At 36.2% G+C, this 27278-nt stretch overlaps 1 protein-coding gene across 2 annotated transcripts in view; it reads left to right on the top strand.

Annotated features, from left to right (window-relative positions):
- LOC150105815 (FGFR1 oncogene partner 2 homolog) overlaps positions 1 to 27278 on the top strand; it is an 85523-nt gene that overhangs the window by 31968 nt on the left and 26277 nt on the right. For both annotated transcript variants that reach the window (XR_016548456.1, XM_090394357.1), the window contains exon 3: positions 10464 to 10706. Coding sequence is in view for 1 of the 2 variants with exons in the window: in XM_090394357.1 (XP_090250483.1) it covers positions 10464 to 10706 (243 nt within the window). In the remaining variant the exon portion in view is untranslated. The remainder of the gene's footprint in view (positions 1 to 10463; positions 10707 to 27278) is intronic.

The following is a 27278-nucleotide window of genomic DNA, read 5'->3' as shown; positions in this document are numbered from 1 at the left end:
ATACTTAGGAGACAGCTTGATGCAGCACCATGGCATAAAATTCTGCAAGGTAAGGATGTTCACAATGCATGGAGGATAGTCCGTATCAGAAGGAAGCAATGTCACACTGTATACCCATGGTCAGGAAGGTAAATTGGGTAGGAGGAAGATGGATGTGTAGTATGAGCTTCAAAAAAAAGAATGTTGTAGAGTGTATATAAGGAGAAAGGTGACCAGCATAGTAAGGGAGGCAAAATCAGATTATGAGAAGAAATTAGCCGAACAGGCAAAAGGAAATCCTAAAGAGTATTTTCGTTATGTGGCAAGTAGAAGGAAGAATGGTTATGGAAAGATGGCTTTAATGAGTGCAAATGGTAGATAGGTAACAGACAATAAAATTGCTGAACTATTTAGTGATGATTTTGGAAGATATATCATCCAAGTAAAGATTGTTATGACGGGACTGATGTGAGAACAGAGGTTGATGAATTGGGGGTTTTTAGGATATTACACAATCTGAATGCAAATACAGCTGTGGGATTAGATGGGATATCAGCTAGGGTTTTGCAAGAATGTGAATGTGCAAGGGAACTGACAATGCCTTTGACTAAGCTCTTTAAGTCTCAGTTCTGGTAGAGTCAAAGGATTGGAAAAAAGGACAAAATAATTCCTTTTAGTAAGGAAAGACTGCAATAGCCAATCATAGACCACTCAGTATCTCAGGAGTGATGGTAAAAGTACTGGAAAGTTGGTCAAAAAGAGAATTCAGGAATGGATGGATTAGAATATAATACCCTTAGTGGCAGCATGGCTTTGTGAAGGGTAAGTCGTATCTTAGTAATGTAACATTTTATAAAATGGTGACAGCTGAGTTGGATAAAGGGAATGGCAACATGATACTACTGCTGGATTTTGCAAAGGCATTTTGACATTATGCAAACTGCAACAATTGGGGGATAGATATGAAACTAGATCTAGATATGGATAAAAGGGTGACTGATGGACAGATACCAAAAAGTAGTATATGGAGGAGCAGAATCCTGGAGAAGGCAGATCATCAGTGGTGTGCCACAGGTCTCTGTGCTGTAATTTGTACATAAATGATATAGGAAATTATTTGAAGTAAGATATTCAGTTGTTTGTTGATGATGCAAAGTCGGGTAGGACAATTGTTAAGGTGATGTAGAGAGCTTGCAGGATAATTGAATAGGCTACAAGATGGGCAAAACATAATGGATATCAATTTAATGTGGAAAACTCTAAAGTTATGCATTTTGAGATACAAAGGTTACAAACTGTGTACCACATTGAGGGAACTGTATGCCAGTAAATTGAAGCCAGGAATTTGGGGGTAGGAAGAGATTGAGATTTGAAGTTTAGTTTGCATATTGCTCAAGTAGCCAGGGTAGCTCACAGGATTACTTGGTTATTGAGGAACATGATAAGCACAGATCAGGGCATTATCATTCCTCTTTATAAAGCCTTCATACAACCACATCTGGATTACTGTGTTCAGGTTTCTTGGGGATGAGGAAGTGGTGGAGAGGATCCAGAAATGAGTGACCAAGATGGTAAGTAATCTGTGGAATGCTCCCTATGAGGAATAGGTTGAAGGCTTGTGGATTGCAAAAGTTGGTTAATAGGTGAAAAAAGGGGGGTTAGGGGTGAAAGAGTATGGTTAGGGCATGAGGACTAGTTTTTTAGCATGGATAGCGGTTATTTATTTATTCATATGGAGTTTCCTCCCTTTTCTCCCCCGTCCCTATTGGGGCGAGTTGAGCCCTCTCATGGGGGGTTAAGTATTTATGGCTGTAGATCCGTGTGTTCACGGGGACGGTTTGCCTGCTTGCGGGATGAAAAACCCGAGATAAACTGGGGGGGAAAACCCTGCTGTCCATGTCCAAGACCGGCTAACTTGGCTATGGCTGAGGAAGATCCTTAAGCTCCTCATGTCAGTGACGGGAATAGAACCCAGGATGCTCCTTTCCCAAGCATATGGTTGTGAAGTGCATAGCCACTAGGCTAACCGCACAGGCATGGATAGCGGTGAATGAATGGAATGAAATGGTTGCCTGAGTCAGTTGTAAAAGCTTTGTCTGTTTCAAGAAAAGGCATGATAGATATTGTGTTGATAGTTTGGATCTGCCATGATGAGTCTTAGGACTCCGTGGAGGTACCCATGCAATAATAATAATATACTATTTGTACTGATCACCTGTCCTGTAGTTCCGGATATAATCCTTAGCTGGAAATTCCATGATGCATCCTTCCAAGTGAAGACTTGTATGATCATTCTCCCAACTAGAGGCACTCCATCTTGGTTGTAGACAGTTTTTCGTATCCTCTGACCAGATCCAGTGCTCTCGATTCCCAAGTTTCCTCCATCACATGACAATTTCAACAAATTATTTATTAATAAGTTAATAAATTCCATTTTCTCTCCTGCCCTCATTATGCTGATTTCCACCTTTGAATTGCATTCAAAAGGCGGCTTTATCATCATCAGTACTCCTCTCCTGGATGTATGAGAAACTTGGGTATCTAGAGTGTGCTTTGTTCACTGAGCATGCTGAAGCACAAATTTAGGAAGACTTAGGTAATTGGGGTGGATGTAGGTGAGTGTGTATGAAGGCACCCATGAGACAAGTGAGTATGAGAATGACCAACAATTGTGGAATCTATCCCAAGCAAAATTATTGAATAGTGTTGTCAATTCAGGAAGTGAAGGTAGTTGGGGCCTAATGGAACGCTGCAGTTTCTGTATATTAGAAATGTCAAGAACAAAAGGGAAGAGTTTTTGGCATTGGTTAGCAACCTTGCCAAAAGTTATAGGCATTAGTGAGACTTGGCTAACAGCAGATGATTTAGTTACGGGGATGGAATGTGTAGGATTTTAGTATTTTCCATGAGGGTAAAGAAGATATGGTTGAGGAAGTTACTGCTGATGATACCAGATGAATTGCAGCCAAACAGAATAGGAAATAAGCAGGATGGTGACTGTTCATTTGAAGCTGTTAAATTGTGAATGAAGCTATGTTATGTAATTTATTATTTTTCATTCACATTTAACATTGCTTATTAAATATTAATCATGGCTTATGTAAAATTAATTATTATTCCTTAATTGAGAATTACTAATTAAATATTTATTCAAAACATGACGTACTATTAATTTATGAAATAATAAAATCTATAGAATTTTGTATAACCAAATATGTATGATGTAACGTAACGTGTTATTTTATATTTAACTGTATACGTAATCAAAAAGTTGAAATAGTAGCTTAAATATTTTGTTGTTCTTATTTGTGAAATATTTAATGTTATGTAATCACTCATGTAGTAGCAGTACAGCATACATTACATTAGCGAAATGTTTACGCTTAGTCTGTTGTCATGGAGACGCACGCGTAAACAACCACGAGTGAAGAGAGCGTGGCGTTCGAACGTAAGGTGGGAGTGAAGGTCAGAGATAGAAGAGAAAAGTGAAGGAAGGTCATAGATAAGACAGAAAGGGAGAGAGGAATTATTATTAAGCGAGTAAGGAGAGAGTTTTGCGGAACCAAGATTATAAAATCCTCAGGGCAGAAATTTATGAAAATAGTGTTCGGAAATGAACCAATAAGTAGTGAATCATAAGGTTTAATATTATAGGCGAAATCGGCTGTTGTTATGAAGAAAGGTTAATGCCGTAATCAGATAAAAAGGAAACTGGACAGTCAATGCAAAAATTCTGATTAGTTCCAGTTAATCTGGATTACGATTTTAATTCTGTGTTGCCCTGGGAAAAAGGCTATATTGATTAGTTGGAGAAAAATAAACAAGAAAGGATATCAGTGCCTTATAGCTGTTGTTTAGAATAGTGAAGTGCGATAACAGTAGTACAGTTTAAACGGTGGAGAATTTTTATTGTGTGTGTTCCGCTAACGTAAATAAGTTAATTCATAAGTGTACTCACAGTGAGTTGATGTATTGAAGATTGTAACTGGTAAGATTAGTCATAGTTGTTTGTTTGTGCTAACATTAACTGTAATATAACTTCGAAGCTCAAAGTCCGGAATAAGTTTGCTTGGAACATTGTCTACCTAGATGAGTGCCTGCTGTGAATATAAACATTGAGCTGACAGATTTGTAGAGACTGAATAAATGTGAAGTTTGTTATATTAACTTGAGTTAAGAAGACATGTGTTTTTGAAGTTGTGAATTGTATATGAAAGTTTAGTACATCGAATTGGCATGAGAGACTTGGCGAGTTGTGTTAAGTAGATTGTGTTGTTTCAATTTAAAGTTGAATTCATGTATTTGTCATATATCATATATTAAATGTTTTATTTTGTTAATCTAAATATTGTGTTTGCCTGAATTCCTTATTATTGCACCGTTCATAAACATTCGAATCGTGCGGGAACCCCAAGTAAAAATGATAGTAGATGATTTGGCCTAATGACATGACTGCTAACTTAATTTAGAACTGATCCTACTATTTATATAGACTAATCTAAGAATAGGGTGGCGCAGTATAAATATAAATTTCCCTACTTTTGGATCGGTGATCATTTCGTAATTAGTTATTTTATTTATAAAAGTGACCTGAAACTAGATAGATTTAGAACACGACGGAAAAAGGTCGTCACGACAAAGCATCTGATGTGAGATCAAGGCTAGTAAGACAAAATATACAATTGGTTGCTGCTATAGGCTAGAATATTCCAGGGATGATCTGTAAGACATGCATAAGCAAATTAGTAACAAGGAGTGCAGTCTGAGTGTTTTTTATGGGATACCAGCTATGGAGCTATAGATTGGAAGGAAGAAGGATCATCCAGCAGGAAGGAAATGGGATTTATACACTTACTGAAAGATACTTACTTGAGGCAAATGTGATGCAGAGGACTCAAGGTGCAAGAGTATCGAACCTGGTTGTAGAATCAGAAGAGCTATCCATAACCAAGGTGGCCACATTGCCTTCCATTGGGAAAAGTGACCATGAGGTCTTGACTTGGAAGGCAATGTGAGGCCACCTTGGAAGCAATATTAAATTGTATACCTAAGGTAAGGAGGGTAAATCAAGTAGGAGTTAGATGGATGAGTAGTATCATTAAGCATGAGCTGCAAAAAAAGAAATTGTTGTGCAAGGTAAGGAAGGCAAAATCAAATTATAAGAAGAAACTAGTTGAGCAGGCCAAAGGAAATCTTAATGAGTGCTGATGGTGTGGCAGAGTGATAAAAGTTTGATAGAAGCAGATAAAATAGTCAAGTTACTGAGTCACCACTTTGCAAGGGTAATTCAAATGAGATTAATGCTGTGAAGACTTATGTGGAAACAGAAGTGGATGAATTGGAAGTTCTTAGGATATTGCAGAATCCAATGTAAATATAGTTGTGGAATTGGGTGGGATATCAGCTTGCATTTTTCAAGAACGTGCAACAGAACTGGCAGTGCCTCTGCCTAGGCTCTTTAAGTCTCATTTCTGGAAGTTCCAAGGGATTGGAAAGAGGGCAAAATAATTCCTTTTCATAAGGGAGTTCAAAGAGACTGCAATAGAAAATTATAGACCAATCAGTATTCTCAGGAATTGTAGTAAAAGTACTGGAAAATTGGTCAAAAGGAGAATTCATGAATGGATGGATAAGAATATGGGTTCTTATTCTTAAAAATAAAATTAAAGTGACTATTACATTTTTGGAAATTATGGAGACAACTACCGTGTTTGAATAAAAACTTTAGTTTAATATTACTAAAATTTTACAATTCGACGTTTCGACCTTTATGTCAAGGTCATCTTCTGGAGCGTACAAATATACACAGGACACAAGCTATACTACAATCATACTGGTTCGTTAAAGACACTGACTAACTGCTACCACAATTGTTGGCCTGACCTCTGGTGGGAAAAAAAAAATATTATACATCGATGCTAGAGTCCTATTATTTGTGTTGTCTACTATATACATATATTAACATCATTCCATCCAGTTGGAGTGGAATGGATTCTAATACTAGTGGATTGGCTAGGGTCCTGACTTATGTTGAATCTTTCATATTAGGTTGGCTGAATGTGTGCCATCCATATCCTTGGAATTTTCATACCATCTTTATTGCTGATATTTGGGTGGTTTATCAGGATTTCGCAGGATTCTTTAAATTTTCTTTCGTACCATGTTTTTGTGCGGTGTAAGGAGCAGGTGCTTTTCTAGTTAATTTGGTGTAAGGTGTTAAGTGCATGGTCTGAGAGGCCTGCTTCACCATAATGGTTGTATTTAATGTGTTCTTTCTTGCGTATAGGGATTGTCCGTCCTGTTTCATCAATGTACGGTAAGTTACAGGTGCAGTGGATGCAATAGACTCCAGGATGTGCTAATGGGAGGAGAGGATCCTTAGAGGAGCTGAATATGGTTTTAAGTTTAGTGGGTGGTTTAAATGTGGCATTGAGGTTATAATGTTGTAGGATTCTGTTGATTTTTTCTGATAACCCTTTAATGTATGGGATGGCTATGGTTTTACTGTAATCTAGATTCGTTTTTGTTGTGGTTTTATAGAGTATTTTATTGACAGTATTTTTGTTATAGCCATTGTTCATGAATGTGTCACTAATGATTTTTAGTTCTTGTTTCAGGGCTTGCTGGTTAGAGCAAATAGTTGTGGCTCTGTTTTTAAGGGTGTTTATGACTCCCTATTTTTGTGCTGGATGGTGGTATGAATTCGCATGTATGTATTGGCCCGTGTGTGTCGGTTTTCAGTAGACTGTGAAGGATAGACTGCCTGAAGGAAGACATGTAACTAGTGTGTCTAGGAACGGGAGCGAATTTTGGTTTTCGATTTCGATGGTAAATTGTATGCGTTCGTGTTGTTTGTTTAGGTGGCTGAGGAATGTGTTTAGCGTTTGTCGCCCGTGTGGCCAGATCGCAAACACATCGTCAACGTATCTGAGCCAGATTGTCGGTCGAAGCGTGGCGGAATCAAGAGCCCTTTGCTCAAAGGTTTCCATGTAGAAGTTCGTGATTGGGGGGGGGGGTAATGGTGAGCCCATGGCTGTACCTTCCTTTTGTAGGTAGAATTTGTTTTGCCACACGAAGTAACCGGACTTTAGTACGTGGGCAAAGAGGGCCGTAATGTCGGGCGGAAATTTGTTCTGTAGTAGGAGAATTGTGTCATTGATGGGGACATTAGTGAAAAGGGCAGAAACGTCAAAACTGACTAATAGGTCGTCTTTGTCGAGTGTTATGTTTTTAATTTTGTTTATAAAGTGTTGTGTGTTTTTTATGTAGGAGGGGGAATGACCTACCAACTCCTTGAGTGTTGCCGCTAATTTCTTGGCTAGGTGGTAATTGGGACTGTCTATTCCTTCCACTATTGGTGGAAGGGGCACATTTTGTTTGTGTATTTTCGGAACCCCATATATTCTGGGGGGGGGCGGGTGTAGTGGGGTTTGAGTTTTTTTAACTGTGTCTGGTGGCCAAGAAGTGACGGACTTTAGTAGTTTTTCTGTTTTGTCCTTTATCCTTTTCGTTGGGTTATAATTTACCATTGTGGTAAATTATGGTAAAATTATAAAAAAAAAATTATAAAAATGGTAAATTATAACCCAACGAAAAGGATAAAGGACAAAACAGAAAAACTACTAAAGTCCGTCACTTCTTGGCCACCAGACACAGTTAAAAAACTCAAACCCCACTACGCCTGCCCCCCCCAGAATATATGGGGTTCCGAAAATACAGAAACAAAATGTGCCCCTTCAACCAATAGTGGAAGGAATAGACAGTCCCAATTACCACCTAGCCAAGAAATTAGCAGCAACACTCAAGGAGTTGGTAGATCATTCCCCCTCCTACATAAAAAAACACACAACACTTTATAAACAAAATCAAAAACATAACACTCGACAAAGACGACCTATTAGTCAGTTTTGACGTTTCTGCCCTTTTCACTAATGTCCTCATCAATGACACAATTCTCCTACTACAGAACAAATTTCCGCCCGACATTACGGCCCTCTTTGCCCACGTACTAAAGTCCGGTTACTTCGTGTGGCAAAACAAATTCTACCTACAAAAGGAAGGTACAGCCATGGGCTCACCATTATCCCCCCCCCCCAATCGCGAACTTCTACATGGAAACCTTTGAGCAAAGGGCTCTTGATTCCGCCACGCTTCGACCAACAATCTGGCTCAGATACGTTGACGATGTGTTCGCGATCTGGCCGCACGGGCGACAAACGCTAAACACATTCCTCAGCCACCTAAACAAACAGCACGAACGCATACAATTTACCATCGAAATCGAAAACCAAAATTCGCTCCCGTTCCTAGACACACTAGTTACACGTCTTCCTTCACGGTCTACCGAAAACCGACACACACGGGCCAATACATACATGCGAATTCATACCACCACCCAGCACAAAAATATGGAGTCATAAACACCCTTAAAAACAGAGCCACAACTATTTGCTCTAACCAGCAAGCCCTGAAACAAGAACTAAAAATCATTAGTGACACATTCATAAACAATGGCTATAACAAAAATACTGTCAATAAAATACTCTATAAAACCACAACAAAAACGAATCTAGATTACAGTAAAACCATAGCCATCCCATACATTAAAGGGTTATCAGAAAAAAATCAACAGAATCCTACAACATTATAACCTCAATGCCACATTTAAACCACCCACTAAACTTAAAACCATATTCAGCTCCTCTAAGGATCCTCTCCTCCCATTAGCACATCCTGGAGTCTATTGCATCCACTGCACCTGTAACTTACCGTACATTGGTGAAACAGGACGGACAATCTCTATATGCAAGAAAGAACACATTAAATATAACCATTATGGTGAAGCAGGCCTCTCAGACCATGCACTTAACACCTTACACCAGATCAACTGGAAAAGCACCTGCTCCTTACACCGCACAAAAACATGGTACGAAAGAAAATTTAAAGAATCCTGCGAAATCCTGATAAACCACCCAAATATCAACAATAAAGATGGTATGAAAATTCCTAGGATCTGGATGGCACACATTCAGCCAATCTAATATGAAAGATTCAACATAAGTCAGGACCCTAGCCAATCCTGGAGTCTATTGCATCCGCTGCACCTGTAACTTACCGTACATTGGTGAAACAGGATGGACAATCCCTATACGCAATAAAGAACACATTAAATATAACCATTATGGTGAAGCAGGCCTCTCAGACCATGCACTTAACACCTTACACCAAATCAACTGGAAAAGCACCTGCTCCTTACACTGCACAAAAACATGGTACGAAAGAAAATTTAAAGAATCCTGCGAAATCCTGATAAACCACCCAAAATATCAACAATAAAGATAGTATGAAAATTCCAATTATCTGGATGGCATTCAGCCAATCTAATATGAAAGATTCAACATAAGTCAGGACCCTAGCCAATCCGCTAGTATTAGAAACCATTCCACTCCAACTTAATGGAATGATGTTAATATATGTATATAGTAGACAACACAAATAATAGGACTCTAGCGTTGATGTATAATTTTTTTTTTTTTTTTTTTCCACCAGAGGTCAGGCCAACAATTGTGGTAGCGGTTAGTCAGTGTCTTTAACGAACCAGTATGATTGTAGTATCGCTTGTGTCCTGTGTATATTTGTATGCTCCAGAAGATGACCTTGACATAAAGTTCTAAACGTCGAATTGTAAAATTTTATTAATATTAAACTAAAGTTTTTATTCAAACACGGTAGTTGTCTCCATAGTTTCCAAAAATGCATTCGGATCACCGTGCAAGCCTAAAAGAAAGGATAAAGTGACTATTAATTTATTCTTGTGATTTTGAAACAAAAACCTGGTTTTCTGATGCATTACATTACTCTGAAACAAAATAGCAAAACAGTATGATTATACAATGTTTTGTATAACTGCTTTATAATTTTTGGTGGAATGGTTAGCATATCTGTTCTCCAACTAACAGGCTGCAGGTTCAAATGCTGCCATAGGCATAGATGTTTATGATCGTCTTTAGATGGTAAATGAATTTCACCATCATGCTTATTGGAGGCCTGAAGTGGTTTGAAAACATTCCATGTTTCGTCTCTAGATCAGGGTTTCTGGATTATATAAAAAATGCAAAAAATATATCAAATTAATAAAAATAGAAAAATCCTTAGTCCATCCATGCTACTATAGGTTTATAACCTTTCATCGATGTAAATATAAAATGGAAATTTTAGACATAAAATTAAATAAAATGTTCTCTGATTTGTCTTTCAGTAGTATAAGTACTCACCATATTTGCAAAATTAGCATATAATACTTATTCATGAATACAGTGCTCATTACATGCTGAAGTTTTATCAAGGGAAGGATGTTAGTAAGATGTATTGTTTTAATATAATTTTTAATCACACAGATATTAGTTTTTCTCAAAATTCAATTGTTTGTATTTGTATACATTGTCAGAAGTATTTTAAAATTTATTCTTTACTTCATTTCTTAGTACAATGAGGACCTGTCTGACATGAATGTAACAAACCATGAGCATTCATCATTAATATTTAATATTCAGCAAGAAAATCGTCACATTAAAGAACTACAACAAGAGAACAGAGAACTAAGAGCAATGTTAGAAGAACATCAGAGTGCATTAGAACTGATAATGAGCAAGTATAGGCAGCAGGTCACCAGGTTGGTTCAAGTCAGTTCAGCAGAATGTTCAGCTGTTCATTTGAACACTTCACAGGTATTTTAGTAACAAATACTATTTTATTTTAAACATAAAATTAAATAAAACGTTCTCTGACAATTATAAATCATTTCAAGGCTATGGTGATAAGTTGTGTATAGGTTGTTAATGATATGCAATGAGTCAAAATTACTGAAAATTTTATACTATGCAACATTTTCAGAACATCAATTTCAACTCAAATCAATTTCAAAACAAATCTGAAAACAAACCCCAACTCAACATCACCAGAGTTAAAGATCGGTACTACCAACGTAAGAAGCCTGAATGGCAAAGAAATGGAGCTAGCTGAGGAATTAGATAAGTACCAGATCGACATAATAGGGGTGACTGAAACAAAAAAGACAAAAACTGGTGAGATCTTTCTGAGCAATAAATACAAAATGTTATATTCAGGCAATGACAATCAAGGAAAAGAAGGAGTAGCCATAGTATTCAACACAAAATACGAGGCTAATCTTCTTGAATGGCAGTCAGTCTCAAGTAGAGTAATGTGGGCAAATATGAGAATGGGGAACTGGACAATGAGACTTATTTGTGCCTATGGTCCCACAGAAGGTTCTACTAAGGTAGAAGTGGAGGAATTTTTTGAGACTTTAGAAAAAGCAACTGACACAATGAAAAAGGAAAAGTTGGTCCTTGTTGGGGATCTAAATAGTAGAGTAGGAAATGATTGTGAGACATACAAAAATATTTTGGGAAAATTTGGAGAAAAGAGCAAAGCTAATAATAATGGCAAATATCTGTTGGATTTCTGCTCAGGACATGGACTGGTTATTACTAACACCATGTTCCAACATAAAAATGTGCACAAATTCACATGGAGAGAAGAGGCTAGGAATAAGAAAAGTCTCATTGACTATGTTATTGTTGATAGTGATGTTTTCTCCTTGGTGCAGGACACCAGAGTGTACAGAGGATTTGAAATTGGAAGTGATCACTATTTAGTCTTGAGCAGGATAAAATTGAATTTCATATTGAAAAGAATAACATGTAAGAAAGTTTTAAAGCAAATAAAAGTTGAGCAGCTCTCAGATGTGAACTGTAGACTAAAATACAGAAATATTATTGAAAAGAAAATGAAAGAGTTTGAGAACAGGAATCAAACCTTGGAGATTCAGTGGCAAACTCTGAAGGAAACATTGATTGATTCTGCCAGAGAGGCATGTGGTGAGGTTGTGTGCAAGGATAAAAAAATCAGAACTCCCTGGTGGACACAGGAAGTTAAAGAGGCAGTGAAGGAAAAGAAGAAAGCATATCAAAAGTTCCTGGCAAATAAGTCAGCTTTTACTCTTACAGAATACAGAGACAAATGTAAGAAAGCTAAACAGTGTGTAAAACTTGCTAAACAAAAGTCATGGGAGGACTTTGGCAAGAATATAGAAAATAAATATCAAGAAGGTGGCAAAATATTCTGGAGGTTGTTGAAGAAGCTTAGGAATGGAGGAAAGAGTGCTGTAAAAGGAATTAGAGATGATAAAGGTGAAATGAAAACAGGAGAAAAAGATATCCTTGAAGTATGGAGTAATTACTTTGAAAAACTGCTAAATGAAACAAGCAGTGATGACAGCACAGTGATAAAAAACACTGACCAGGCATGCAGTCAGGAATACATATCCATACTTGAAGTAGAAAAAGCCATCAAAGGCTTGAAATGTGGAAAGGCAGCAGGAGTAGATGATATTCGACCAGAAATGCTGAAGTATGGTGGTATAAGAGTCTTACAGTGGCTGCACTGCATAGTTCAGAAAGCCTGGACAGAGGGACGAATTCCCGATGATTGGAGTAGAGCTCTCATAGTACCCATATATAAAAAGGGAAATAAAACTGAATGTGAGAATTACAGAGGTATTTCCCTACTGAGTGTTCCTGGCAAGATCTATGCAAGTATACTTGAGAAACGGTTGAGAAGAATTGTGGAAGAAAAGCTTGGTGAAGAACAAGCTGGATTCAGGCCAAATAGAGGCTGCCAGGATCAGATCTTCACTTTACGACAAATAGTCGAGAAAGCATGGGAATATAACAAAGATCTGTATTTAACTTTTGTCGATTTGGAAAAGGCATATGACAAGGTGCCAAGAGAGAAGCTATTCAATACGCTGCAGTTATATGGTGTCAATGGGGCATTATATCAAGCAATACTTAGTCTTTATTTGAGTTGTGAGTCAGCAGTTAGAATTGAAGGAAGTACAGGAAGATGGTTTAATGTTAAATCTGGTGTGAGACAGGGATGTACATTATCCCCTCTGTTATTCATTATCTATATGGATCACATTATGAAGGAATGTGATATTAAACCTGATATCAAAATTGGAGATGTTAATGTCAGCTCTTTGCTTTATGCGGATGATGTTATACTTCTAAATAAATCCGCTACAAGTCTGCAAGATTCTCTGACTAAATTGAATAGCTGTTGTAATAGATATGGTATGAAGGTCAGCAATAAAAAGACAAAGACAATGAAAATAGGCAGAATCATTGAAAATGTCAACTGTGTTGTGAATGGAGAACCTGTGGAACAAGTAAAACATTTCAGCTACTTAGGCACAATTTTTACTGAAGATGGTAAACTAAATATAGAAATAGACAACAGAATCAGCAAAGCTGGTATCGTCGGAAGCCAATTGAATAAATTCATATGGAATAAGAAAGAAATTAGTCGGAACACTAAATTAGCTGTATACAAGACTGTGTTCAAACCAATTTTAACTTATGGATCTGAGAGCTGGGTCAGAAGTAAAACACTTGACCAAAGACTAGAGACCGTAGATATGAGAGTCCTGAGAAAGATTAGAGGCGTGAACAGATGGCATCAATGGCAATATCATATTAAAAATGAGGATATTAGGAAAGAACTTGACATTGTCAGCATCCAGGAATGCGTTAGCAGAGCTAATCTCAGATGGTATGGTCACTTAAATAGAATGGGAGAGGAAAGATTAGCAAAACAAGTGTTCTCTGCCAGGTTGGCAGGAAAACGACCCAGAGGAAGACCAAGATATAGGTGGATTGATACGGTACAAAGTGCCTTAGACGATAGAAATATAAGATCTGATAATGTTGGAGTCTTGACAAGTAACAGACTGATTTGGAGGAAAATTGTAGATAGGAAGTTAGTAATAATGTAGTTTTTTCATGTAGTACTGTTATATCATGTACACCCCTTGAGGGTACATGGCAGGAATTTGATGATGATGATGATCAATTTCAACAATCTTAAATTCTGATCTCCAAACACCATTCTTCATTTGGGTTCAGATTGTCTTATTAACCTCATGTTAGTGAAATTCATTTGTTTTATTTATTGTTAGGAAAAAAATAAAACCTTCTAGTCTTACTTTGATTTAGTCATATATCTAGATACTGGGATTTTGTCTTCATGATTACTCTAACCTCAATCTCTTGGCTTCATTGTATAGAATTTAAAATGGAAACAAACACACACATAATAGAGCAATTACTTTACTTACAACTAAGAAAAATATGCTTCATATTGTGACCTCTGTATCAAGGTCATTATCAGAATATATACGAACAAAACAAGTTGCATCACATTACACATTTAGTAAACTATATTAACTGCTTTGTTAACTGTTTACACTAGCCTAACTTTGGTGAGAGAAAGAGGGGATAGAGTTTAAAAAAAAAAAATGAATAAAATAAATAATCATTTTTTATATATTTTTATAATTAAAGTATTATAAATCTGAAAACACACCCCAACTCAACATCACCAGAGTTAAAAATTGATAATATCAACATAAGAAGCCTGAATGGCAAAGAAATGGAGCTAGCTGAGGAATTAGATAAGCACCAGATCGACATAATAGGGTGACTGAAACAAAAAAAGACAAACTGGTGAGATCTTTCTGAGCAATAAATACAAAATGTTATTTTCAGGCAATGACAATCAGGGAAAAGAAGGAGTAGCCATAGTATTCAACACTAAATACGAGGCTAATCTTCTTGAATGGCAAGCAGTCTCAAGTAAAGTGATGTGGGCAAATATGAGAATGGGAAACTGGACACTGAGACTTATTTGTGCCCATGGGCCCATAGAGGGTTCTACTAAGGTAGAAGTAAGGCTTTAGAGAAAGCAACTGACACAATGAAAAAGGAAAAGTTGGTCCTTGTTGGGGATCTAAATAGCAGAGTAGGAAATGATTGTCAGACATACAAAAATATTTTGGGAAAATTGGCGAAAAGAGCAAAGCTAATAATAATGGCAAATACCTGTTGGATTTCTGCTCAGGGACAGGACTGTATTATTACTAATACAATGTTCCAACATAAAAATGTGCACAAATTGACATGGAGAGAAGAGGCAAGGAATAAGAAAAGTCTCAATGACTATGTTATTCTTGATAGTGATGTTTTCTCCCTGGTGCAGGACACCAGAGTATACAGAGGATTTGAAATTGGAAGTGATTGCCATTTAGTCTTGAGCAGGATAAAATTGAATTTCATATCGAATAGAAGAACCTGTAAGAAAGTTTTAAAGTAAATAAAAGTTGAGCAGCTCTCAGATGTGAACTGTAGACTAAAATACACAAACATGATTGAAGAAAAAATGAAAGAGTTTGAGAACAGCAACCAAACCTTGGAAATTCAGTGGCAAGCCCTGAAGAAAACACTGATTGATTCAGCCAGAGAGGCATGTGGTGAGGTTGTCTATAAGGATAGAAAAATCAGAACTCCATGGTGGACACAAGAAGTTAGAGGCAGTGAAGGAAAAGAAGAAAGCATATCAAAAATTCCTGGCAAATAAGTCAGCTTATGCTCTTAGAGAATACAGAGACAAATGTAAGGAAGCTAAACACTGTGTAAAACTGGCTAAACAAAAGTTATGGAAGGACTTTGTAAGAACATAGAAAATAAATATCAAGAAGGTGGCAAAATATTCTGGAGGTTGTTGAAGAAGCTTAGAAATGGAGGAAAGAGTTCTGTAAAATGAGTTAGAGATGATAAAGGTGACATGAAAACGGGAGAAAAAAAGATATCCATGAAATATGGAGTAATTACTTCGAAAAATTGCTAAAGTTGAGTGGTAAAAAACACTCCACAGGCATACATCCAGAATGCATATCCATACTTGAAGTAGAAAAAGCCATCAAAGGCTTGAAATGTGGAAAGGTAGCAGGAGTAGATGATATTCGACCAGAAATGCTGAAGTATGGTAGTATAAAAGTCTTACAGTGACTGCACTGCATACTTCAGAAGTCCTGGACATAGGGACGAATTCCCTATGATTGGAGTGGAGCTCTCATAGTACTCAAATATAAAAAGGGAAATAAAACTGAATGTGAGAATTACAGAGGTATTTCCCTACTGAGTGTTCCTGGCAAGATCTATGCAAGTATACTTGAGAAACAGTTGAGAATAATTGTGGAAGAAAAGGTGGGTGAAGAACAAGTTGGATTCAGGCCAAATAGAGGCTGTCAGGATCAGATCTTCACTTTATGACAAATAGTTGAGAAGTCATGGGAATATAACAAAGATCTGTATTTAAGTTTTGTCAATCTGGAAAAGGCATATGACAAGGTGCCAAGAGAGAAGCTATTAAGTACGCTATAGTTATATGGTGTCAATGGGGCATTATATCAATCAATACTTAGTCTTTATTTGAGTTGTAAGTCAACAGTTAGAATTGAAGGAAGTACAAGAAGATGGTTTAATGTTAAATCTGGTGTGAGACAAGGATTTACATTATCCCCTCTGTTATTCATTATCTATAAGGATCACATTATGAAGGAAAGTGGTATTAAACATGATATCAAAATTGGAGATGTTAATGTCGGCTCCTTGCTTTATGCGGATGATGTTATACTTCTAAATAAATCTGCTACAAGTCTGCAAGACTCCCTTACTAAATTGAATAACTGTTGTAATAGATATGGTATGATGGTCAGCAATAAAAAGACAAAGACAATGAAAATATTTAGAATCGTTGAAAATGTCAACTGCGTTGTGAATGGACAACCTGTGGAACAAGTAAAACATTTCAGCTACTTAGGCACCATTTTAATGAAGATGGTAAATTAAATATGGAAATAGACAACAGAATCAACAAAGCTGGTATGGTAGGAAGTCAGTTGAATAAATTCATATGGAATAAGAGAGAAATTAAGTGGAACACTAAATTAGCTGTACACAAGACAGTGTTCAAACCAGTTTTAACTTATGGATCTGAGAGCTGGTTTAGAAGTAAAACACTTGATCAAAGATTAGTGACCGCAGATATGAGAGTCCTGAGAAAGATTAGAGGCGTGAACAGATCGCATCAATGGCAATATCATATTAAAAACGAGGATATTAGGAAAGAACTTGACATTGTTTGCATACGTTAGCAGAGCTAATCTCAGGTGGTATGGTCACTTAAAAAATGTGTGAGGAAAGATTAGCAAAACAAGTGTTCTCTGCCAGGTTGGCAGGAAAACGACCCAGAGGAAGACCAAGATATAGGTGGATTGATACTGTACAAAATGCCTTAGACGATTGAAATATCAGATCTTATAATGTTAGAGTCTTGGCAAGTAACAGACTTATTTGGTGGAAAATTGTAGATAGGAAGTTAGTAATGATGTAAATTTTTCATGTGGTACTAGCATATCCTCTACATCCCTCTCTCGTTCCCCCTCTTTCATAAAAAAAAAATACGCTCAACAATGAAAATTTATTGGTCAGCTTTGATATAACTGACCTTTTCACGAATGTCTCGAGCAGTGACACAATTCTTCTCCTATAGAACAGATTTCTTCCCGTTATCAATCCTCGTTGTCCATGTACTTTGCTCTGGGTGTTTCATGTGACAGAATTTCTACCTACAAAAAGAAGGTACAGCCAGCTCCCAACCAAAGGTGATACCAAGGTTGAAGTAATGCAGATATCGTATTTTCATATTGAGTATGATAAATAAATCTCGTGGATCTCCTTCTGTTGCTATACGACAGAATATTTACAGAGGATGAGCTTCTAGACTCTTGGCATAAGTTAATTGTCATTGTCATTCCAAAACCTGGAAAGGATCCAACAAGCAAACAATTGTCGACCTATTACTCTGACCAGCTGTCTTTGTAAGATATTGAAAAAAAAAAAAAAATTGGTAAATATAAGGCCTCTCTGGTACTTAAAAAGCAGTCATCAAACTTATTTCCAACACATAATGTCACTTATAGACACCGATCAATCGGACCATTTGTTCCTTTTAGAAACATGTATGAGATACTGTCCTGAAACAAGAGCATACAGTTTATCTTCTTTGACATGAAAAAACCTTATGGCACAGCCTGGAGATATGGCATATTAAAAGACCTTTTTAATCTTGGTCAGAGCTGATACTTTCCTGTTTTATTTAAAATTTGTCCAGCTGAGTCTTCCAGGTCTAAGGAAGCACATTATCTCGGTTATATCATCAAGAAGTGGATGTTCCTCAAGACACTATCTTAAGCATGACACTCTTTGCTATCTAAGTTAATTCAATCACTGAACAGTTTACTCCCAAAGTAAACAATGCTCCTTATGTCAATGACTTCACAATTTGCTGTCACTCCTGCAGTACGAGGGTAATTGAAAAGCAACTTCAAAAAGCAGTTAATGTCTCTTCATTGGTTCTTAGTAATGAGATTTAGATTTTCAACAGAAAAAACTGTCTGCATACACTTTGTATCCTTCACTCAGATCCTGATTTAAGAATGGGTTGAAGTATTATTCTAATAGCAGCAGAGGTCAAGTTCTTGGAAAAGTGTACATTTCATACACATCTTCTTTGGGACAAATGCAAAAATGCATTGAATATCCTTTGCACTTTATCCTCCCAGAATGGGGTGCTGATCAAGGTTACTTGCTCTGCCTTTATCATGCACATATATGATCAAAGTTTGATTAATGGACCCAGGTTTAGTTCTGCAAGCAACAGAGCATGTTCTGATAGTTTGACCCTATTCATCATCAGGGTATGTGAATAGCCACTGGTGCTTTTCGCACATCACCCATTCGAAGTCTTATGTTGAGGCAAATGAACCTGTGCTTTAAACTAAAACAGTTGTCTCTTAACTATGCTCTAAAAATAGTTTCTTCCAGATCATATGCATATATTTGGAAGCTATCACGTGTCATACTACCACATGTCCCTTTGGTATGCATATTACAGATTATAAAAGATATTGGCATAAATGTTGACATTACCTGCAATAAATATAACAACATTCCTCCATGACAGGTTTGCACTCTATCCTGCAACTGCTCACTTTTTCAAGTACAGAAGTCTCTATAACTCCATCTGTCTATCTGCATTTATTTAATGTACATGGAGCAGCCCACTGATTTCTTGTCCATCTATACTGATGGTTCAAGATCTGAGACTTCAGTTTATTGTGCTGCTGTGTTTCCTGACATTACTATATCCCATTATTATATTTGTGCATATAAAAAAAAAAAAACTCTACCAAAATTGTATAATTTATACACACTCATTGAGTTCTTTGCAAGCCATCTCATCTACATCCAGTGCTTTGTGAAATTTTACAACTGTCATACAAAATGTGAAGATCTTTATTCAACAGTTATTCGAAATTTTTCGGGGCATAGTGGCCTTTATCCCATTTTATGTTGTAATTAGTAACAAATACAACATGGTGATTTTTCTTTTCTTTGAATCATTTGAGATTTCTTTTTTTTACATCACGATCAGCATCAAACAAAATTTCATTGGCATACTCAATGTGATTGAAAACTAGCTCAAGTTCTTTTGCAATTAGCTGTTTAGTTGTAATATTCTCTTCTTAATTGATTTTTAATGTATCCAAGTCCTGGTATGATATATTGGTTCTCAGAGTTAGGACTTATGGATACATTCCCCATATCCTTTCATTGACATTGGTTTATCCTCATGACCCTGTGTATGTATTCCGACACTGCCTTGCTCAAATAACCCTTGACCACTTTCCATGCACTAATGATATTCAACTCCATATAGTTAATGCTATGGCACTGCTCCAAATTGTTGTGGAGATGCCTAATGAGCAGTTCATAAAGATCTTTCAATCTTGTGAATGTGACTTCATGGAGGGATTGATACATGCATTTTATACATGCAGCATTTCCGTGTACTGATGAGCATTAAAAGTTATACATGCAGCATTTTCGTGTCCTGTTAATAAAATTAAAAACATTACACTCAACGACCAAGATTTATTAGTCAGCCTTGACATAACTTCCCTTTTCACCAATGTCCCAAACAATGACACTATCTTGCTGCTACTGAACATATTTCCGCAAGACATCACAGCTCGCTTTGCCCACATACTCCACTCTGGATATATGAAAAAAACAACTCTCTTCCTTTCCTAGACACACTTTTCACATGTCTTCCTTCTGGCTGTCTCTCCTTCTCGGTCTACTGCAAACCTACACGCACAAGCCAATACATACACAAAAATTCTTACCACCACCCAACACAAAAACTAGGTGTCATAAGCACCCTTAAACATAGAGCTCTAACAATTTGTTCTATGGCCTGAAGAAACAACAAAAAAATTAATACCTCATTATGCCCGTGCGGCCAGAATTTATGCCCTGCCAAAAATGCACAAACCAGACACACTACTTCCAATTGTTGAAGGAATTGACATCCCAAATTATCACTTAGCAAAAAAATTAGCAGCCACACTCAAGGAAATGGTAGGTCAGTCCCCTTCCTACATAAAAAATACACAACAACATTTCATTAATAAAATTAAAAACATTACACTCAATGACCAAGATTTATTAGTCAGCTTTGACATAACTTCCCTTTTCACCAATGTCCCAATCAGTGACACTATCTTGCTCCTACTGAACATATTTCCACAAGACATCACAGTCCTCTTTGCCCACGTACTCCGCTCCAGATATTTCGTGTGGCAAAACAATTTTTACCTTCAAAAAGAAGGTACAGCCACGGGCTCACTGCTTTCCCCCCCAATAGCTAACTTTTATATGGAAGACTTTGAGCAATGTGCTCCAGAGACAGCATGTCCAAAGCCCAAAATTTGGCTCAGATACGTTGATGATATTTTCGCCATTTGGCCCCACAGCCACGAAGCTCTAAATACATTCCTTAGCCACCTAAACAAACAACATAAACGTATCCAATTCACCATTGAAATGGAAAAAAACACACCTCTCTTCCATTCCTAGACACACTTGTCACACGTCTTCCTTCTGGCTGTCTCTCCTTCTCAGTCTACCGCAAACCTACACACACAGGCCAATACATACACAAAAATTCTTACCACCACCCAACACAAAAACTAGGTGTCATAAGCACCCTTAAACATAGAGCTCTAACAATTTGTTCTAATGAACAAGCTCTAAACCAAGAATACAAGATCATCAACCAAACATTTATAAAAAATGGATACAATAAAAAAACTATTTAAAAGATCCTCCATAAAGATACCAGTAAGAACAAAAAAGATTTCAGGAATGCTATTGCAATTCTTTATGTTAGAGGCATTTTTGAAAAAATAGACAAACACTATGCAAATACAACATTAAAACCACCTTTAAACCCCCAAACAAGTTAAGAGACCTACTCAGTTCTTCTAAAGATCCTCTTCCACACCTAGCCCACCCAGGGCTATACAAAATACAATGCACATCAAATACAAATACAACTATCCCAATCAGACAAGACAAACACAAACGACACATTAAATACCTCCATTTTGGGAAAACCGGCCTTTCTGACCACGTACTCCAACATACCACAGAATTGATTGGAAAAATACCAAGTCCCTACCGCACCAAAACCTGGTTTGAGAGAAAATTTAAAGAGTCATGTGAATGCTCAAACACAACCCAAATCTCAACAAAAATGATGGCCTAATCATTTCAAGAATGTGGAGGATCCATCTACAACCTGTATAACAACCTAAACTAGCCATAGAAAAATCCCACTACAAGAAGACAACCTGGTGAAGTGTTTGTAACATTCAACAGCAACTGAAAGAAATCAAATTATAACAATCAGATCAGTACAATTCCAGAAGAATATTAATACATGAGGACTTTAGCAGTTTATTGTAGTTATATTTATTTTTTATTTCATAATTATTTTATTTTTTTATTTTTTATTTATGTATTTATTTATTTTTTATTTTATTTTATTTTTTTAATCACATAGCTGTTCAAAAGTAATTACTGCCTAAAGGGAAAGTGAAGACTGATTTTTTGGTTGCTGAGAAGGTCTGATTGATTTATGATTAATAGTGCCAGAAAAACAATGGCTGCACCAAAATGCAACTTGCTTCACCAAGGCAAAGGTTACACCATTATAGAAGGTAATAATAAACAGTAATACTGTACAATAAAAAAGCAATTTTTTTTTAAAAAATATATAAATTAAGCAATTAAGTATCTACACAAAAATAAAATTCATAATCATATGTGCTTAAATTAATTAATTCTTTGCAAAAGTTAAAAATGCCATGCAATTTGTCCAAGTCTGATAACATCTGCCTGTGTGTAAGTGGCTTAGCCAGATTAGTAAAATTTCATTCTTCTCATGTGAATGCTGGCACTCCACCAGAAAATGACAAAGGGTAAAATGTGGAACCTAGTCAGAACAATTTCCTCTCTTCTGTTTCTATGTTGACTAGACTACCAATGCTTAATGTTGTGTAATTTATTTATCAGCACTTCCTGCCATGAAGATGAGTAATTAACTAGGATCTTATAAACTCTGAAGCCTGTATATGGGATTGTCAAACAGTACATAGAAAAAGTATGAGTTGATCAAGCAGCTGCAATCTCATTACCTTTAATTCCAATTTGGCTGGAAACCCAGAACAACTGAACATCAAAATTAAAGATTCATATTTGTAGATTTAGGGACACAAAAAACACAAATGTTGAACAGATTATTTTATTAATTACTAATAAAATAAAACTTGACGTTTCGACCCCTGTATCGAGGTCATCATCGGAAGGATACAAATGTATAAGGAACCAAGCTACATGCTCTAGCCCTGCATACCGGTAAACTAAATCTACGTAGTTAATTACGTAGATTTAGTTTACCGGTATGCAGGGCTAGAGCATGTAGCTTGGTTCCTTATACATTTGTATCCTTCCGATGATGACCTCGATACAGGGGTCGAAACATCAAGTTTTATTTTATTAGTAATTAATAAAATAATCTGTTCAACATTTGTGTTTTTTGTGTCCCTAAATCTACAAATATGAATCTTTAATTTTGATGTTCAGTTGTTCTGGGTTTCCAGCCAAATTGGAATTAAAGGTAATGAGATTGCAGCTGCTTGATCAACTCATACTTTTTCTATGTACTGTTTGACAATCCCATATACAGGCTTCAGAGTTTATAAGATCCTAGTTAATTACTCATCTTCATGGCAGGAAGTGCTGATAAATAAATTACACAACATTAAGCATTGGTAGTCTAGTCAACATAGAAACAGAAGAGAGGAAATTGTTCTGACTAGGTTCCACATTTTACCCTTTGTCATTTTCTGGTGGAGTGCCAGCATTCACATGAGAAGAATGAAATTTTACTAATCTGGCTAAGCCACTTACACACAGGCAGATGTTATCAGACTTGGACAAATTGCATGGCATTTTTAACTTTTGCAAAGAATTAATTAATTTAAGCACATATGATTATGAATTTTATTTTTGTGTAGATACTTAATTGCTTAATTTATATATTTTTTAAAAAAAAATTGCTTTTTTATTGTACAGTATTACTGTTTATTATTACCTTCTATAATGGTGTAACCTTTGCCTTGGTGAAGCAAGTTGCATTTTGGTGCAGCCATTGTTTTTCTGGCACTATTAATCATAAATCAATCAGACCTTCTCAGCAACCAAAAAATCAGTCTTCACTTTCCCTTTAGGCAGTAATTACTTTTGAACAGCTATTCTATACAAATCACAAATATGTCAGATCATTGAATACTGTTTTCACATTTGGAATGGTATCCCTAAAAGTTCCATAAAATACTTGATTCAGTACAAAAGAGTAATTAGTAATGGCACTAATTTGCCCTACCCTTTCAGACATTATGTTCATTTTCTACAAATAATTCCTTGGACACTGTTTTGCAGCTATTCAATACCTATTCACAACTCCAAACTCACTGAACAAATTTTCTTCATGTATTCTGTTGCTCTCATTTGTAACAGGCTTCCTTATGCATTTCCTCAAGTATATAATCTCTAATTGAAGTTATTCTCTTCAAATCCAGTGTTAACAAGTTTTTTGCATTATCCATGATATACCACTTTATTGCAGATTGAATAACCTTTCATGGATGTCATTACAATCTAATAATAATAATGTTTCACTTCTTAATGGACTGTTTTTCTAAATTTCTATAAGTTCAGTAAGGTTAAGAAGGTTTACACATCACTTTGAAGTTGGGTAAATCTGTGGTTTGTATGATTCTCATGTTAGAACAATAAAAGCAAGACTTTTTTCCTTGTTTATCCAGATATCATATATTTTTTTAAGGAGTATCACATTATTTCTCAGTGCTCTAATGTTTCATGAACTGATAAGTTCATTAATGAATGTAAGTTCTATTATTATTATTTGCATTGTAGTTGATTATTCAAGGGTTGTATTGCATAGACATGGTATTAAAAACAAAGAACCACAGCATAAGTTATAACTAGTTAATAATACCATATATATATATACAGGGTGTTCGGGATAAATTTGACATATTTATAATTAATTATATTTTTCCGTAAGTTACATGTATTAACACACACTTCTCTTCATTTAAAAGTTTGGACCCTTCTTCATTCATATACAAGATGTCAGAAAGGATGGATAGCTGGAACCCACCTGAATCATGGAAGAGAATAACTTGTATCATGATGATTTGTGCCCGCCATCAAAATAAGGATATTACGACTGCTGCCCAATGCTCCCTGAATACAGTAAAAACAATCAGGCATGAACTAGAGACTTGCAATGGTGACTACGAGGATGTAGCAAGAAGAAAGATCCCTAGCAGACGATCTGATTGCGTTCGTACAGCAGAATTCCTCGCAAATCTGCAGGAACAGGTGTTGAAGAACCCTGGCATTGGAATTCGGGCTTTGTTCGTGGAGTTGCTAACTGTAGTCAAGCCCTGGATAACAAGGGTAGGCAATGGTAGGCCGTATGTATGGCAGCAGGATTCGGCCCCTTGCCACACCTCTGGGAAAAGTCAAAAATGGTTGTCTGAAAATTTCTACGACTTCACCAGTCCAAATGTTTGGCCTCCAAACTCCCCAGACCTTAACCCCATGGATTATTTTGTATGGGGCGCAGTTGAAAAAGACACCAATCGCACTTCCAGTAATACAAAAGCCCAGTTAATGGATAAAATTAAAACAGTTTTTGCGGCCCTTCCCAGGGAGACTGTAGCATCAGCTTGTTCGAGGTTCCGAAGCAGAATTGAAGCTGTGATCGATGCTAATGGTGGTTATTTTGAGTAAATCTTGTTGATAGTATTGTAATTAACTCTGCCTGTAATGTTTTTTTGTCAATTCATTAAATTTAATAGATACAAAGAAGATTTTCTTTTTCCTTACGAAACTGTCAAATTTATCCCGAACACCCTGTATATAGAGAGAGAGAGACTGTAAAGCTTAATTGTGTTTTTTTTTTTTTTTTTTTTAAGAGTAAAATATGCAGTTATTGGCATAGACCCTTGCAGATATCATGGATAAAGAGTTGACATGGTACCAAAGTGCATTGGCAGTATGAATATCTTCCATATATATTTATTTTATTTTTTAATATATATCACTTCTACACATGAAAAGGCTGTAGCAAATGTTGTGTGGTGGCTGGGATCAAGAGCAAAGTGATTTAAAAGAGTACAACGTCTTTTAAATCACTTAAAATATGTTGTACTCTTGAGGAAAAAGTACTTCTAGGGAAAGGCTATTTCACAGAACTGAGGTAGAATGAAAGAATTGAGAGCTGGTTTTGGTGAGTCAGCAGTTTCATTCTGAACTTTAAATCATAGTGATTTTTTTTTATTTTATTTTATTGATTTTTTTTTATGTGGCTCCCACCCACAAAAGGTTCTTGTAATCATATACTGTGGGTGGGCTAATGTAATGATAAATTCATTTATGCTAGAAATTTATTAATAATTCATGTTTTTTTTTTCCTTTGTTAAAGAAAAATAAACATAATCAAATTCCTGACATGTACCATTAGGGGGATGTACAGGATATTATGATAGTACTACATAAAAAATTTACATCATTACTAATTTCCTATCCAATTTGATTGAGGAGGTTAGCACAACTTGTTCAAAAGTTTTCGGCATTAGTGAGATGTGTCTTCGGAGAGATCAGAAGGAACAGGATGGAGGAAGGGTTTTGCTGATGGTAGCAGAGGCATTAAAGCCAAAAAAAGAGTAGATACATTGGGGGGGGGGTATTCAGAGGACAGTTCATTTGAGGCTATATGATGGTCTGAGATTAGAGGCCAAGGACTAAATATGTAATTGGTTGCTGGTAGAATCAAGGAGGCATAAGGCAGTGGCAACCAGTGAAAATTTTAAGTAGGGGTGCTGCATATACAAAATAAAAAAAAAATAAAAATAAATTATTTTTTTTCCTAATCAGTAAACAATTTATTAATAAATAAATTTACATATTAAACAATTGCTTTATTAAAAATATTTCATTCTCACCACAAACAGACACCAATAATAAAAGTTTTGTATCTCACAAAAATAACGCACAACTATACGATACACTGCCCAAACGAGCAGTTGTCGGGAATGACTTGTAACGTGCAATCACAAGTGCAAACGAATATCGGCGAGATGGCTGCATTTGGCCAAACGTGATAATTCTGACACTGCGTTAGATCGCAGTGTATTTGTTTCGTGTAACGATAATTGAAAAATATAATTCTTTTCATATTTTCAACAATGAAACTCATCATAATTCAGCCTTGTATCTATAATAAATAAATTATTATATGTTATTTTGACAAAATAAAATAAGATTTGCAAAAAATAGTTCACCTTCCCATGAACACACACCGATAATAAAAGTTTCTTATCTCACAGAAATAATGTGCACAAGCATACAATACACTGTTTGTTTCAGCAGTGTCAGAATGACTTGTAACGTGCAAGCAGAAATGAATATTGGCGAGACTGGCTGCAATTGGTCAAAAGTTATAGACACTATGTTATATCGCAGTGTATTTGTGTCGTAATCTAAAGCGTTAATCGAACAACTCCAATTATTAACTATTCAGTCACTGTTGAAACATAAGCTGTAACCTTTAACATGTTGTATTGCATTTATATAATGTTGTAAACATTGTTATTATTTATAAACACAAACAAAATTTAAATTTTTCATTTTTTCCTTGGGGGTGCTACAGTGTCGCAGTGCTTATGTATGAGCCGCCACTGGTATAAGGGAGAATGTAGATGACATGCAACTTGCACATTAGCATGATGAGTACAGGTCGAATAATTATTATGGGGGATTTCAACTATGGGGACATAGATTGGGAGGAGGAAATGGTCACAGCAGGAAAGA

This window comes from Typopeltis vanoorti, chromosome 6 (genome assembly GCF_054136105.1).
Source record: "Typopeltis vanoorti isolate ZY-2024b chromosome 6, IOZ_Tvanoo_1.0, whole genome shotgun sequence".
Lineage (NCBI taxonomy): Eukaryota > Metazoa > Arthropoda > Arachnida > Uropygi > Thelyphonidae > Typopeltis > Typopeltis vanoorti.
The sequence above is the reverse complement of the archived record's forward strand: the minus strand, read 5'-3'. Positions and strand labels throughout refer to the sequence as shown.